Raw genomic sequence first — 17915 nt, 5'->3', positions numbered from 1 at the left:
AAAGAATATAATCAATCTGATTTCGGTGTTGACCATCTGGTGATGTCCATGTTTAGAGTCTTCTCTTGTGTTGTTGGAAGAGGATGTTTGTTATGACCAGTGCATTTTCTTGGCAAAACTCTATTAGTCTTTGCCCTGCTTCATTCCGTATTCCAAGGCCAAATTTGCCTGTTACTCCAGGTGTTTCTTGACTTCCTACTTTTGCATTCCAGTCCCCTATAATGAAAAGGACATCTTTTTTGGGTGTTAGTTCTAAAAGGTCTTGTAGGTTTTCATAGAACCGTTCAACTTCAGCTTCTTCAGCATTACTGGTTGGGGCATAGACTTGGATTACTGTGATATTGAATGGTTTGCCTTGGAAACGAACAGAGATCATTCTGTCGATAGCTTTTAGCAAATATTGATAAGTTTGCAAAACAGATTTCTCAAAATTATATTATTTCTTGTGTAAATAATTTAAGATTTCTCTATAAAATAACTTATCTTCATCATTATTTACTTGGTTACTTTGAAATACAATTAGTAGAAGGAAGGCAGGGTAAATGTTCAATTCTTTCCTGTTTTAAGAATAATGAATTAGTGTCCCAGTATTCTTCAAAATTACTTAGGTATCATTACAAATTTATATCTTTTTTTATTCAATGTATTTTGAGACATTGCAGCTATTACAATGATTGTTATATATTAATATAATAGTATTTTTTTAATTTAATTTTATTTTTTAACTTTACAATATTGTATTGGTTTTGCCAAATATCGAAATGAATCTGCCACAGGTATACCTGTGTTCCCCATCCTTCTTTTGCTGTCTCGTACACAGGGTTATTGTTACCATCTTTCTAAATTCCATACTGGACCAAGGCCCTCAGGTTGTTCCTGCGTCCTTTTGACATGCCCCTGTGATAGCTTTCTCACTTTCTTGCACCAAAAGTTGTCCCACAATCACAGTATGTATTTTCTAACCTAGACCTGGGTCAGTTTTCCAAGGTCCTATGGTTTCTTTATTGAGCAATGACATTTAGATACCACGGACTCATTGCTATGGGTGCTCATGTCTCCTGGGCTAAATAGACTCTAGATTTTTCAGGAGACAGAGTTGTAAAATACACATTATTTTGAAATAAAACCGTATGAATTCATATTGACATTTTAAGTTTAAATTAATGAATTTTACTTACAATATTTTATGCTTTTATCACTTTTCTATTATGCTGAAAATATTGATTCCTAATGATATTAACATAACATCTGCTTTATCTTAAAATATATAATAGCTTTAACATAACAATGCTAAAGTTACTATAAAAAACAATACTATAAAATGTACTGAAGCAATGGGGAATTCATAGTAATTCTGTTTTTCATGTAGTTTAATGTTTTTTCTATATGGTTTTTCATCCTGTAATATACAGTTAGTTTTGATTTGTTTTAAGAATTTTTTTGGTTCTTTTAATTATTTAAAACGATATAAAATTTTTGTATTCTTTCAAACTAAAAATTATACGACAACTATATTTACAAAGTCTCATTTCCATCCTGTTCTCTCCCCCCTGTTTTTTTCTTTCTTCCCTAACAGGCAACTTAAAAAAAATTATTATTCATTTTTAGTTTATGCTTCCATTGTTTCTTGTTAACAAGAGCAAATATGAATACCTGTGCGTGTGTATAATATTTTCACCTTTCTATACTTACACCAAATGTATCATACTGTATACAATTTTCTACATTTTGCTTTCTTAAACTTAGTTGCATATCCTGGAGATCATTTGTTATGAATTGTGTCTCTCCACAATTTATAAGTTGAAGTCCTAACTCCCAATATGATTGCATGTGGAAGCAAAATAATTAAGGAGATAATCAAGGTTAAATGAGGTCGTAAGAGTGAAGCCCTAATCTGATAGGGAGGCTGCCATTAAACAAAAAAAATTATTATATAGTTTCTTTACAAAGTTGTGTTAGTTTCTGCTGGATAGCAAAATGAATCAGCTGTATGTTTTGGATTTTCTTCCCATTTAGGTCACCACAGACCGCTGAGTAGAGTTATACAGTAAGTTCTGTGCTATACAGAATATACAGTATATCTGTATATATATCTGCTATACAGTATATCTGTGCTATACAGTAAGTTCTCATTGAAAGTGAAAGTCATTTAGTTGTGTCCTACTCTTTATGACCCCATGGACTGTAGTTCATGGGATTCTCCAGGCCAGAGTGCTGAAGTGGGCAGCTGTTCCCTTCTCCAGGGGTTCTTCCCAACCCAGGGATCAAACTCAGGTCTCCCACATTGCAGGAAGATTCTTTACCAGCTGAGCCACAAGGGAAGCCCAAGAATACTGGAGTAGGTAGCTTATCCCTTCTGCAGCGGATCTTCCCAACCCAGGAACTGAACTGGGGTCTCCTGCATTGCAGGCAGATTCTTTACCAACTGAACTATCAGGGAAGCCCTCAGGCTCTCATTAGTTATCTATTTTCTACATTCGTGCATGCTAAGTCCTTCAGTCATGTCTGACTTTTTGCGACCCTATGGCCTGTGGCCTGCTGGGCTCCCTTGTCCATGGGATTCTCCAGGCAAGAACACCAGAGTGGGTTGCCATGCCTTCTTCCAGGGGATCTTTCCAACCCAGGAATTGAACCTGCATCTCTTATGTCTCCTGCATTGGCAGACAGGTTCTTTACCACTAGCACCATCTGGGAAGCCCATTTTATGCATCGTAGTGTATATACTGTCCTTATAAGAAGAGGAAGAGGGACCAAAGACTGCTGTCTGCGCACAGAGAAAAGGTTGTGTGAATGCACAGTGAGAAGGTAGCCATCTACATATCAGGAAGAGAGGTCTCACCAGACACCAGTCTGTTGGCACATTGATCCTGGACTTGGCAGCCTTCGGAACTATGAGGCAGTAACTTCTATTGTTTAGGCCCCTCAGTCCATGGTGTATTGTTATTATGACAGTCTGTACTGACTAATAAACTTGGTAACATTAGAGATTTTTTCCCCATTTGTCCATACAGCTGTAAAGTATTCCCTTATGTGGGTTTACTATAGTTTATTTAACCAGTCTAATATTGATGTACATTTAGACTGCTTGTAGCCTTTTACTATTATAAATAATGCCACAATGATTGGACCCTCCGTAAGATTACAATTCAAACTTTCACGAGGTCATTTTTAGGCATCAATTGCTAGAAGTAGGATTGCTAGGTCAAAACATAAATCTAGATGTAATTTTTTTAGTTATTGCCAAATGTCCTTCTCCAGCAATAGTATAATTTTCACAATAGCAATGTATGAGTGTATCGATTTTCTATTTGTATTATAATACGTAACAAACAACATTTGGTGTTTTTCCTGTCTGTCAAGTAAGAATCAGTATCTTAGCATAGCTTTAGTTTGTACTCTTCTTCTTATGAGGGGCCTTGACCATCTTTTTATATATTAAGACGTATCCATTTATTTTTCTGTGAAACAGGTTGTTTATATCTTTTACCCACTTTTGGGCTTCTCTCACAGTTCAGTCAGTAAAGAATCTGCCTGCAATATACGAGACCTGGGTTCAATTCCTGGATTGGGAAGATCCCCTAGAGAAGGAAATAGCAACCCAGTCCAGTATTCTTGCCTGGAGAATCCCACGGGCAGAGGAGCCTGCAGGCTTCAGTCCATGGGGTCGCAAGAGTCGGACACGACTTAGCGACTAAACCGCTGCTGCCACTTTTCTCTTAGAGCTTTGATCTTTTTTTTTTTTCAGTACCTAGGCATTCTTCATATAATAGGATGTTAGCCACTCATCTGTTATATAGATTGTAAAAAAAATACCATATGTAGTTTTTCATTTTCTTTATGCTATTTTTTCATTTTTAATTATATTTTTATTTTTTGGAAGTTCCTTTTAATTTACAGTATTTACAAAGTATTGGCTATATTTCCCATGTTATGCAATAGACCGTTGAGCCTATCCTGCACCCAGTAGTTTACATCTCACTCCCTCACCCCAATATTGCCCCCTATCACTGGTGACCATTAGTTCTCTATATCTGAGTCTGCCTTTTGGGGAGTTATATTAACTAGTTTGCTTCATTTTTTAGGTTCTATATATAAATGATACATGGGGCTTCCCAGGTGGCTCGGTGGTACAGAATCTGCCTGCCAGTGCACGAACACGGGGGACATGGGTTCGATCCCTGAGTTGGGAAGATTCCCTGGAGGAGGGCAGGGCAACCCACTCCAGTATTCTTGCTGGAGAAACCCATGGGCAGAGGAGTCTGGAGGGCTACAGTCCATGGGGTCACTAAGGAGTTGGATATGATATAGCAACTAAATAACAGCAATAAATGATATCATATACGATTAAATGTATTTTCATTTTATGGGGTCAACTTTATGAATTATTTCTTTAAGATATGTTTCACACTGTGGTTACCTCTATGTTCCCAAAAGGAGGTAAATAGACTAATTACAGCCTGGGATGTACTTCAGACTCAATAACCTTTTTTCTAGATAATCTCTGTTTTAATATTGAGAATTTGAGCCAACTATGATGGCATAGACCTCCATTTTTATTGTTTTCCAAGGATTATATGGTATCTTTGCATATATCCCTTTTTATATCAGATATCCTTTTATATCCTTTTTATATCCCAAGTTATATAAACCCATTTATTTAAAACTCTGAATTTTTATTTTTCTCCCAAGTAGCTCCTCTCTGTCAAATTGCTGTGCTGTGCTCAGTCGCTCAGTCGTCTCCGACTCTTTGCGACTCCATGGAATGTAGCCCACCAGGCTCTTCTGTCCATGGGGATATTCCAGGCAGGAATACTGGAGTGGGTTGCCATGCCCTCCTCCAGGAATCTTTCCAACCCAGGGATCAAACCCAAGTCTCTCATTGCAGGCAAATTCTTTACTGTGTGAGCCACCAGGGAAGCCCAGAGGAATGTTTTCAATGGTTTCCCTTTCTTCTTTAGAATATAAACTCTTGAAGGACGAAACCTAATTTGACTTATTCACTCTGTTTTCTGTAGGTTTTAACTAATGAATATTGAAAATTCTAATAGTCATAAAAAATCATTCCAATTACATTTAAGAAATTGAACTCCAAGCCATACTGCTTTGACTGTTTGAATGATCTTTCTACCAGTGATATATCCTAGCATTGAAAGTAGCTCAAAAGAATTCCTTTCATTTAATAATTTAAGAAATTACATTTAGAATTCAGATTTTCTTACTGATTCATTTTTTGCTTTCCTTTCAGAGGGCTCTTTTATAATAGCAATGGGTTTTTTGAGACTATATTAGTACTATAGAAGAGGCAAGATTGTTATAAAAAATGTCATTACTCTCATAAGATCACTTTATTATGGGTACATCATTGATTCTCAATAAATATTTCTGGAAAAAAGGAAGAGAGTATTCTTGGAAAAGAGGGAGAGAAGAAAGACATAAAGGGGGGAAGAAAATGAGAAGAACATGAATCTACTACCTACATCATTTAGTTATGTGTCATAATTCTGTAAAAATATTTAGAAGACAATTAAAATATAATGGCTACAACAATTTAAGCATAGATTATACTTACCAAGAACTCTTACTGCTAAGGTGTAGATACCCAGGGCAAAAGACTTAAGTTGTGGTTTAATGCACCTATAAACAATAAACGCACTATTACAAAAAATAGTACATTAAAGCATATAGTAAAGTCAGTTTATTATAAATCAGTCTTTAATGAGGTGGATTAGGTTACTTTGAAATTAATTCACATGTCAAAGGATTACCACTAGGTTTCTCTAAAATTAAACTAATCAAAATATTGTATGTATTTTTAATTTCCCACAGCTTATATAATAGAAATTGGTTAGGAAAGAAAATAGGACCAAACATCCACAAATCTTTTTTGTATAATATTTTTTTTAATTTAGTCATTATTATTATTATTTTTTTTTGGCTACTGAATGTAGAATCTCAGAATTCAAGTAGCATTTATGGAGAATCCACATATTCTAGCATAGGGAAAGCAAATTATGTAGAAGCCATGTTCCATTATATGCAATGTATTGGGTTTTTAGTTAATATTTCTAAAAGATAAATCACTCTTACATGACATATTCAAATGGAGTTAGGTAAAGTAAAATCAAATTTTATCAGTACAGTAGCAAAGACAGGGAATAATTCTGACAATTTGTAAGATTATGGGGCACAATAAAGGATTAATGACCTCTAGCTAGTTTTTGTGGGTTTTGGTCTAAAACCATGGGACCCTACTGACTTAAGTTGAATTAAAATCACTGTGACATGCTGAGTGCTTTTGGTAAGTAGTGTGGATCTGAATTTACCAGCCAAGTACAAGATTATCTAAAATAACAAGAGCATCTTTAATAAAATGACTGTATAACTTAAATTGGGACTTTCCTGGTCGTGGTAAAGAATCTGCCTGTCAATGCAGGAGATCCTGGTTCGATCCCTGGCTTGGGGAGTTCTGCTGGAGAAGGAAGTGGCAACCCATTCCAACATTCTTGCCTTGGAACTCCCATGGGCAGAGAAGCCTTGTAGGCTATAGTCCATGAGGTGTCCAAGTTGGAGACAACATAGCGACCTTGTATGCACACATAGCTTGAACTGATGGATTTTAATAGCAATAATCATGAGGATATACAATAACTACTGAGCGTTAACCATGGTAGTAAATTCTTCATATGCATAATCTTTAATCTCTGCTTTAAAAGAATCAAAAATTACAACTTTTCTCCTTTAAGCAAACATGTTTCTTTCTAGCATCAAAATAAAGTGTGGTTCATTTATGGGCTGGTGGTGAGGAAAACTCTTCCTCTGTTCACCTGTTTATTCATGAGGCCCAGGTGATTACTTGGCACTACATAAGAAAAGGTTGAAGAAACAGGTACCTGCGGAGAATGATCCTGGTCTGAGACTTCTGGTGTAATGCTTTCCCACTAAACCTATGCTTCCATGTGAAAACACCAAGATCTTATGTTCCCATTAAATCCTTTAATGAGGGGCTTCCCTGGTGATCTAGGGAAGGGGATGCATGTTTGGGGAACTAAGATCTTGCATGCCTTGTGCCACAGCCCAAAATTTAATAACTAATAAATAATTAAAAAAAAACCCTTTTATGAAAACAGATTTGTGGATGTTTGGTCCTATTTTATACAAATATTCCTAATCAATTTCTATAGTATAAGCTGTGGGAAATTAAAAATATATATGCTATTTTGATTAGCTTCATTTAGAAAAATAATCCTTTGATGTGTGAATTAATTTCAGTCACCTAATCTATCTCATAAAAGATTGACTTACAATAAACGGTGACTTTTTATGTTTAACAATTTCATCGAAATTTGTAGTATCTTTAGGTGATTTTGATCAGTTGTATAACAGTTAAACTTCCAATACTAATTCAATGAGGAGGAAACTTTTATCACTGAGAATACTTGTTACAAAACTAGTATTTTAACATCTGAATTTATGTGTATATTGCATTGATTTGTGAGAGGAGAGCCAATAAAAAAATGTTCAAGCATAAATTATATTACAATAGAAAAAATCACTATCCAACCACATTTTTGAATAAAAACCTAAAGGGAGAAAAGCATAAAAGTGGAACAAGTTTCCTGAGAGTGCTGTAAGGAATCACAATGACTCCACAGAGCAGAGTTGGAAGTCACTGCTGTAGATGGTCACGGGGTGTCTTCTATTAAAATTGGGGCAGGATATTCAAGGTTCACCTCAAAAGCAATATGTATCCAGGTATCCCGCCTACAGACAAAGTATAGGATGTGATGACTGCAATTACGAGGAAATACAGAAACATTTTGGCACATCCATTATCTTTTTGACATCTGCCCACCATGCCTGTGGAATTTCCTGATTTTGAGGCTGCAAGTCCCACACAGGTACAGTTATTAAATATCTGTAACACAGTAGGGAAAAATCCAATTATTGAGGTAAATATTGTATAACATTAAAGACAAAAATTTATTTTAAATGATTTTATAGTATACATTTATAACACAAACAGTGGGGAAAATTTTATTTTTCTGTGTTAGACTGTATCAAGCAAAGTGAAATCGAGAGAGGAAACATTTCAGTACCCAAAAAGCAGATGGTCTACAAACTATTGGTCCTACTGAACCATCTCTAAGCAAATCTCACCAAATCCAACGCTACCTTACCTTCCTCCCTACCATATCTAAATCTAAGCCACCATGGTCTCTTTGTGCTTGACCTGTTCCTACTCTGACCTGGCTCTGGACTCTTTTCTCCAATAACCCAATTGAGCCTTTAAAAATGGCAGTCAGATTGCATCACTATTCTCAACTTTCCAATGGCTTCTCATTGTACTTGGATAAAATCCCCAGTCCTTAGAGCAGCTTCCACACTATCCATGATGCATCTCCTCAATCCCACTCTGATCTCATTGCTCCGTGATCTTCCCCTTCTCCCTCTACTTCATGAGTTCTCAGGGGACCCTTACCAGCCCTCAAACGTAGTGAGTCCAGTCAGGCCTCATGGTCTTCCTGCTTTCTCTGTTGGGTAATTTTTCTAGGGAGTTACATGGTTGGCACATACACTTCAGGTCTCTGCTCAGATAGTTCATTAGAGAGAGCTTTCAAAACCACCCATTCAAAACAGTACCTCCATCTCTCCACACTGTTATTCTAACTTGTTTTCCTCACAGCATTTATTACTTTTTATCAAGATATTATATAACCATTTAATTCTAAACTACATATCCCCACTAGAATATAACTTCTGGCAGAAACTCTTTGCTTTGTTATCATTGTACTGCTGCTGCTGCTGCTGCTAAGTCACTTCAGTCTTGTTCAACTCTGTGTGACTCCATAGACGGTAGCCCACCAGGCTTCCCCATCCCTGGGATTCTCCAGGCAAGAGTACTGGAGAGGGTTGCCATTGCCTTCTGTATCATTGTACATGTAGGCTTAAAAATAGGCCCTCAATTTAAGTGCTTAGTAAAAATTTGTTAAATAAATGGGCACAGTTTGAAGATATGAAAGAATATATAGTGATTATGAGAAGGAAAGAAAAACCTTGATAAGTAAAACCCAACTAAATCTTGGATAAAGAGGCAACTTTCATAATCTCTCATCGTTTATTTCTGTAAGTTTCATGTGTGAATGTGTACATGTAATGAGTTGTCATTTTTTTTTATTACAAAAACTTTGTGAATTTTTAGGTAAAAAATGAAATAATAGTGGCGTTTCCTTTTTGAAGAGGAATAGCAATATAGGATTTTTGATTTTGTTTTGAGTGTCAGGTAAAAAGCTTTTGAATCTTGACTTTGCCTCTGACTAGATACATAAGTGTAGGCAGATTCCATGTATCTTAATGCTTTAATTCTCACATGACCAAAATAAGTAAAATAATACCCAATCACTTGAGTATTATGATGTCTAAATATTTTTTTAAAGCACTTCCCTTAGTCCCTGGCATGCAACATTTTCAATAAATGGAAGCTCCGGTTAAGAAAGGCCTTTCAGTGCAACTAGAGATTATCACACTAAATGAAGTCAGAATCAGAAAGAAAAGTACTATATGTTACCACATACATGTGGACTCTAAAATATGACAAAAATTCAACAATCTATGAAGCAGAAACATGGACATTGAGAACAGATTGGCGGTTGCCAAGGGAGGAGGGTGTTGGGGAAGGGATAGAGTAGGGGCTGGGGTTAGCAGATGTAAGTTTTTATATATAGAGTGGATAAACAACAAGGTCCTACTCTATAGCACAGAGAACTATATTCATATCCTATGATAAATCATATGGAAAACTATTTTAAGAATGTATATATAACTGAATCACTTTGCTGTACTGCAGTAATTAACACATTGTAAATCAATTATACTTCAATTAAAAAAAAGCAAATCCAAAGTAAAAGAAAAGAAAATCCTTCAAGTGGTTTAGGCCAAAGAGTATAGTGGTCAAAGTTGGGGGTTGGGTGGAGGAAAGACAAGAAGGAAGAAAAGGAAGGGAATGTTAAAGCTCAGATTTCAGATGGGTGGGTGGTCTTAATATCAGTGTTGCTGGAGACCAATCCATTCTTCTCTGAATAAAATGTCAAAATAACAGTAAATGGAAAATCAACAAGCATGAGACTGTCTATAGAAGTGGTTGCCCAAGCATTCTTAATCTAGTGGATAAGAATACGTAAATACATGTGTGGCTTAATTTTCAGCTCTCTGGGGCTATCAAATACAGGTAGATTTCATCAGTCACAAGCAGAAAGCCATCTGACCACTGTGGCTTATACACAATGAGTATAAGGAAGAGTCTGTTAGGGACAGGGCTGTAAAGGTGTGATTAGAAGAATGAATCTGTTAATGAAGTACATAGTACAATTAATTGAAGTACATGATACTCTTCACAACTGGTTTTCTACCTGTATTTCCAACCCTGTCTTCCTCTTACATTCTATAGGAATCCTTGATTCCAGCCATCTACTCTTTTCATCATTACACAAATTGGCTTGATATCTCAGGCAGAGCTGTCTCAGAACCATCAGCCTCCTCTGGATTTCTGACCCCTGGGTCTAGACTTTTTGGGCTAACCTTCCTTATACTGGCCTCTATTTGTCCTGTCCTCCAAAACCTGCAAGGACCACTGGTCATGGGATCAGGAGAGATGGAGCCCAAGGCAGATGTTATTAAATGATCTTATGACTGAGACTTTCTCATTTGAGGCTAATATTCCTTACTAGTAAAATAAGAGAACTAGATTACATAATTACAAAGTTCGTCCAGCCTGTTTCGTTATTCTCATTCTGACCCCAATTCTTCCAACAACTGTAATTCTACTAGTGATGCTTTTATTTCCTGTCGCCGCACAAAAGAACAAAGGCAGAGTAAACAGCATGGATTCTATCAATGTGGTCTGCTCCTGGGTTGGTCCCTGAGCCCCCATAGGGTTGTATAGTTAAGCACTGTTGCACGCCCAGGGGCACACATTTTAAAGAAGGTTTCTTACAGTAGTCTTTCCACTCCCGGTGGTGGTTTGACAACCAGCAAGACAAGCCGATGCATACGTGATTCCATTCTCACCACATATGGGTTCCCATTTTGTCTCTGAACATTTGCATCTTGAGTTGCAATCTGAAAAGAGAGCTCGTTCATGATAAGAGACGAGTTTGGTTCTGGAAAAAAAAATGTAATGATATAAAATGTTACCTTTTAGTAGGCAGTACCCTTATATTTTCAAAAATCAATGTTCTTGGGTATGTAAATGGCAATGCCAACAAATTTTGCCTGGGGGGAACACAACTGTCATCAGAAATACCAGCTTCTCATCATTAAATGTGAATTCACTCTTAGACAGCTTTCTTTTGATCGTTACCTTTAGAGGTTTACCACTTTACATGATATTCTTGTCTTGGCTGAGGCAGTGGCACCCCACTCCAGTACTTTTGCCTGGAAAATCCCACAGACGGAGGAGCCTGGTAGGCTGCAGTCCATGGGGTCGCTAAGAGTCGGACACGACTGAGCGACTTCACTTTCACTTTTCACTTTCATGCATTGGAGAAGGAAATGGCAACCCACTCCAGTGTTCTTGCCTGGAGAATCCCAGGGACGGGGAAGCCTGGTGGGCTGCCGTCTATGGGGGTCGCACAGAGTCGGACACGACTGAAGCAACTTAGCAGCAGCAGCAACTGACTCTAGAATGTTACAATATTTTTCTATATTATGATGCATTTGGAAAAAAATTATCAAAATAGAAAAACAGAATAAACTTCAAGAGCAATTTATGACATTACTCTTACTATGTATCAATATAATAACAAACTCTCATACAATATTCCATCTTGTAGAACTACTATGGATTTGGTCACCCCAAATGTAAAGACAAAATACTTTTGAGATTTCTTCTAGCAGAATGAGAGGCTATTTAACTAGGTCTCCTAAGAAGTCACCCAGGGATATTTTATCTTATTCTCTTCTCTAAGGCATGAAGTTTTAACTGAGACTGTTTTGCTGTATCTGAAAGTACAAATGTGCGTCTTTGAAAACTTAGAATCAGGCCACTATGGATACTGTAGAGCCAAGATAATAGAAGATTAGAGCCGAAAGAACAGTGGGGATGATCTAGGTTAACTTCTTATTGGGAAAATCAGGAAATTCAGGGTCAAAGTAGGCAGATAACTTGCTCAAATTCACAATGTTTGTCAGTGACAAACCCTTTCAGGACTCTGGATTCTAAGTTCTTGTCTTGGGCATCAGACTTAATTCTCATCATTGCAGAAGAGAAATTTCTTGCACTATCATATCTAAAGCTTCTCTGTATTGATCCTGAATGAATGTCTGGAATCAAACCAACATTGTGGAACAAAGAAACTCTGGATAAACCCTGGAGAGCATGTTTATTTTATATAGTCAATTCTTTTATATTGCTGAAGGTAACATTAAATTTATCACTTAGGACAATCTTGAAGCAGAAATTAATTGCATATATGTTTCCTGAAGAATGTGTTGACAGTAGAGTCATTATTTAAATTTTTAATTATTAGCTTTATAAAATATGCCAGAAAGTTTATATTTATGAGATTTTTCTTTCAAAATAGTTGTGGTGGGAGGGGAGAGATTTCTCCAGAGATGTTGCCTTTTCTTTGGTTGCTTCCAATAACAAAGATAGTTTTGGAGGTTAAATCCTTGCCGTTGTTGAGAATATTCTTAAAAATATGGAAAGCAATTTCAGAAGAGGAGTTTTAAACAACGATAGCATTATTACACGGTACTTACAGTCTTTCAAGGAGAACTGCTTTCAGGGACCTAGTACTCAATGAAGTTTTTTGTTTGTTTAAGAATATTGAATCTTATTATCATCTGAGTATATTTTTAATGTAAATCTCAAAATTTGTCTGTTGTCTACTTCTGTATTTGCTTTTGGCTTAGAGATAGCACAATGCAATAGAAAAAAACATTGTACTGGAAGGAAGTTAAACTTTCTAATCTCAGTTCTTTAAATGAGGGTAACAAAACTTCATAAAGGCATCTTAAGATAGAAGTGAGATGATAAAAAGGTAAGGTGTTTGTTAAATTCCAAAATATAAAGTACTTGACCACTGTCCATCCACCATGAGGATCTTAGGAATAGGAAAACATGGCACAGGACTTCTACTCTCTCCAGAATCTTCTTGCAATTCCTGTTTATAACTAACATTCTTGATCTATATTGTTCAATGTTACCAAGGCAACAATACACTCTGTTAAGTCTAACTCTTGCTGTGACAACTCCCAGAAGCAATGTTATATGAACTTTGCATTCACTAATTTTCCTGAACACTTTAGAGGACAAAAAGTATAATTGATGTGGGCTTCCCTTGTGGCTCAGTGGTATAGAATCTGCTTGCAATGCAAGACATGTGGGTTCAATCCCTGAGTTGGGAAGATCCCCTGGAGGAGGAAATGGCAACTCATTTCAGTATTCTTGCCAGGAAAGTCCCAAGGACTGAGGAGCCAGGTGGGCTGTAGTCCATGAGGTTGCAAAGAGTCAGACATGACTGAGTATGTATGTAACAACAGGAGAAGCTAGGTTAATGAAGGTGTTGGAACATGAACACCAGACAGATAAATGTGGAAAGAGGCTGGAGAGCAAGCAGTGAGCAAGAAGCAACTGAATCATCAGGAAACAGAATATATTATCAGGATGGTTGACCTGTGAGCCAACAGGTAGAGTTTTAGCAGCCAGGCAGATAAAATCAGGGAGGCTGGCTTGGCAACCTGTAGCAGCTCAATACTTTTTTTTTTTTTTTTAAACAAATGACATATAGATAGGTAGGAGGATGAAGAGAACTGTCTCTGGGAACTCGGGTGCAGAGACAGAGTGATAGCGAGGACTCTTGAAGGGGAAGGATGAAGTAGTTTCTTCAAGACCCAGCTTTTAGACTCTGGAAACTTAGAAATCTAATTGCTACCCCCACACAGAATGGCATAAATCTAAACACATCAGTAAATACTCCCGTGATCTACTGCAAAGAGCTGCATGTTCGTCACCGGGTTGAGGGATAGCCATTTTCGCCTTCAATTTCCCTTGACTTGAATGACAAAGACTATAAAGTGTAGCATAGAAACCATTCCAGTTTTCTAAGTATCTAGGTGTTCAAAGGAAAAAAAACTACAATTGTTTCCAAGAATGACACTTCAATTTTGTGCTGGGTAAGTGCTAATCCCTTTCATGTGTATTATCTCGCCTTGCTGCTGCTACTGCTGTCACTTCAGTTGTGTCCGACTCTGTGCGACCCCAGAGATGGCAGCCCATGAGGCTCCCCCCGTCCCTGGGATTCTCCAGACAAGAACACTGGAGTGGGTTGCCATTTCCTTCTCCAATGCATGAAAGTGAAAAGTGAAAGTGAAGTCGCTCAGTCGTGTCTGACTCTTTGCGACCCCATGGACTGCAGCCTACCAGTCTCCTCTGTCCATGGGGTTTTCTAGGCAAGAGTACTGGAGTGGGGTGCCATCGCCTTCTCCATTATCTTGCCTTACAAAACCTTAAAAGGCAGTTATTATTTCTGTTTTTAAAATACTAACATTGAGGCTAGATTAAATAACTCATACAGTATCACTTCACTAAGAATAGAGAAGCAAAATTCAAGGTCTGTATTTTCGACTATCAGGTTGCTTCCCTAAAGAAAGATGTGGATTTGGTATTTTTTAATATTTGCTTCCACTTTCAGATTCAAAGGAAATGACAGATTTTGGTGACAATAACAGCTTCCACGTTATAAGCATTGTCCATTCTTCCACAATAAAATAATAATTCCTTTACATAGCTATGATTCTTAATAATTTATATTATCTTATTTTGAAACATAATAATTAATTTGATTAACCAAGCTGATCTCTGATTACTTAATAAGTAAACATACCCTTGGTAGGAGATAGTTAATCCTGCCACATCAGAGTTTTCACAGCCCAGTGCAAACAGAGAAAGGAATAGGAGGTACCCAAGGCCCGATGATCCCAAGTAAAGTTTTGCAGCACCACGAATACTGATTCTGAATTTTTTCATAACTATTCCCCCGGAGAATATTCCAAGGGCCACTGCAGGTATGTTGATGAGCCCTGAGGAAAAAGAAAAATGTGTCACATTTGTGAACCTCTAAAAGAAATCTGAGTACATTCACCCAAACTTTCTAAGGGATTGTATGAAACTGTGTAATAATAGTTTTTAACGTATTATTAGACTACTTGGTCAATTTAAGTTTACAGAACTATTCAGCCACTAACATGTAGCTTTTATATTAATGATAACACAGCCGACAGACCCAGGGTTCTACCTATCACAATGTCTAGCATAGGGTTTGAAATCAATAAACACGAAATCAGTCAATGAATCTGGTCTTTTTGGTTTAATCCCAGGAATAACAGGTGCAATCAGGTGGCAATTAGATGATTATAATGCTTTTTAAGGTTGTGAATGAAAGAATAATAGGCACATAGACCGTAAGGAATAAACAGACAAGCACAAAAACAGTCCTGGTTCTATTTTCTGACCCCAACAATATTTGCTCTTATTGCCAAGCCTTTTAGTTTGATATGCTTTCTTACAGCATGAACAATAACATATTATTAGGTACCTTTCATATTTTTTTAATTTGCTTACATTGTACCAGTCACTTAGTTAAGCATTTGATACATTATCTATCACATCTACTCTTTACCACAACCTTAGAAGATAGGCATATGCTATCTTTATTGCAGAGAGCAGTTTGTTTATGGCTGTGGTTAGTAAATGGAAAAGCAAGATATGAATCCAGGAGGCTGTTATCAAGTTAAATGCTTTCAATAACTGTGTTAAACTGACTCTCCTTCAAGGGGATTTGGAGTTAGAATTCTTCATAAATAGATGTTCAATCTCACTAGTAGTCAAATAAGTGTGACTTAAAAAGCAATACTAGGAAAAAGTTCAACAAAGTGATTAAGAGTTTGGATCCCAAAGACCCAGCTCTGTGGCTTTGAATCTCAGTTCCACAACTTAAATAGCTGTGCAGCTGCAAGTAGTTCTCTGAGCTTCTCTAAAACTGACTCCTCACATATAATATGGAACTAATAATAGTGCCCTTAAAGTGATTAAATGGCATGAAAAGTTATTAGCTTAATATCTTGCACAAAACATCATTCAATTAGGTTATTACGAACATTTCCATCTATGAGACAAAGATGAAAATGTTGGGGTTGGGGGAAGTGGAACACCTCTGTGTTAGGAAAGATGTAGAAAGAAGCTCTTTGGTTGGACTGTGAATTGGTAAATAACTGTAGGGAAAGGTAGTCAGGTACCCAATGTTAAACTTCTCTGTGAATTAGAATCTATTTCTCATATTATCTACTCATCAATTTCTGATGTAACTTGAGATTTTGAGATAACACATTTCTTTCATGTAATAAAAGGGCTGAAGTTTGTATAAACCTTGGCCAGCATCTGCTGACGTAAACAATAATTACAAGTATCCTTTTCTGACTCACATTGAAATTTGTGTTAAAAAATTAAAAATACTGACATACAGTGATAATAGATGCAAAATAACTTCCTTTTTTCCTTTCCTTTCTTTCTTTATTTTCTGATTTATATATCTAGTCACTTAACTAAGTTTCATAGAGTCTAAAACATCAAATATATAGTGATACTTGGTTAGCTATTATATTATTTTAAAAAGTGTTTTCTTCATGTATTGATAGATGATTTTAAAAAGGATATTTTGTTTCATCTTAATGACTATGCATTAAGTTAGCATTAAACTGATCACGTTAGAAATTACCCACCTTGAAGGGGGCACGATCATGAAATTGGTGAAACCGAAAAAAGAAGAGATGTTCATTTTTGCTTCTTCAGCTGAACTGAGGTTTGTGGCTGTGCAAATGGCAGAGATTGTGCATTGGGCCCCTGAAGAGCTGAACATCAGCTAAGAGATACCGGCTGATGATGATTTTAACTTGAAAGTTTATTTATTTGAATTAAAGAGTATTTAAATTCCATAGTGCTTTACAGTTTTTGAAGGGTTCACACAATGTGATTTTAGATAATCCCATAATAACTCCCCCTTTTTAAAAATCCCTTATCTCTATATTGCTCCTATCCCCTTCCCTCTCCCCACTGGTAACCACTGGTTGGTTCTCTGTATCTGTGAGTCTGCTTCTTTTTTATCTTATTCACTAGTTTGTTATATTTTTTAGATTCCACAGATACGTGATATCATACAATATTTGTCTTTCTGTCTGGCTTCACTTTTTTAGCATGTTGTCCTCCAAGTCCGTCTATGTTGCTGCAAATGGCAAAATTTTGTTCTTTCTTATGACAAATGGGCTTCACTTGTAGCTCAGCTGGTAAAGACTCTGCCTGCAAAGTAGGAGACCTAGGTTTGATCCCTGGGTTGGGAAGATCACCTGGAGAAGGGAAAGGCTACCCACTCGGTATTCTGGCCTGAAGAATTCCATGGATCGCAAAGAGTCGGACACGACTGAGTTACATTCACTTTACTTTTTATGACAAACAGCTCATACAGCTCAATATTAAAAACAAAACAAAACAAAACTCTAAACAACCCAAGCAAAAAATGGGCAGAAGGTCTAAATAGACATTTCTCTAAAGAAGGCATTTACAGATGACCAAAAAGCACATGAAAATATACTCCACATCACTAACTACTAGAGAAATGAAAATCAAAATTCTTATGAGGTATCACCTCGCACTGGTCAGAATGACCATCATCAAATAACAAAGGCTGGGGATGGGGGGAGGTGTGGAGAAAAGGGACCTCTCCTACCCTGCTGGTGAGAATGTAAACTGCCATATGGAGAACAATATGTGGGTTCCTTTAGGCAATGGCACCCCACTCCAGTACTCTTGCCTGGAAAATCCCATGGACGGAGGAGCCTGGTAGGCTGCAGTCCATGGGGTCGCT

The 17915-nt window shown here is 36.9% G+C and overlaps 1 protein-coding gene across 3 annotated transcripts in view; it reads right to left on the bottom strand.

Annotated features, from left to right (window-relative positions):
- The window catches only part of SLCO1C1 (solute carrier organic anion transporter family, member 1C1), a 70162-nt gene that overhangs the window by 3268 nt on the left and 48979 nt on the right, over nucleotides 1-17915 (bottom strand). For all 3 annotated transcript variants that reach the window (XM_010855929.1, XM_010855930.1, XM_010855928.1), the window contains 4 exons: nucleotides 14883-15078; nucleotides 10991-11156; nucleotides 7731-7915; nucleotides 5570-5634 (listed from right to left, as the gene is read on the bottom strand). In XM_010855929.1, the coding sequence (XP_010854231.1) occupies nucleotides 5570-5634; nucleotides 7731-7915; nucleotides 10991-11156; nucleotides 14883-15078 (612 nt within the window). The remainder of the gene's footprint in view (nucleotides 1-5569; nucleotides 5635-7730; nucleotides 7916-10990; nucleotides 11157-14882; nucleotides 15079-17915) is intronic.

This window comes from Bison bison, unplaced genomic scaffold (assembly GCF_000754665.1).
Source record: "Bison bison bison isolate TAMUID 2011002044 unplaced genomic scaffold, Bison_UMD1.0 scf7180017864370, whole genome shotgun sequence".
Lineage (NCBI taxonomy): Eukaryota > Metazoa > Chordata > Mammalia > Artiodactyla > Bovidae > Bison > Bison bison.
The sequence above is the reverse complement of the archived record's forward strand: the minus strand, read 5'-3'. Positions and strand labels throughout refer to the sequence as shown.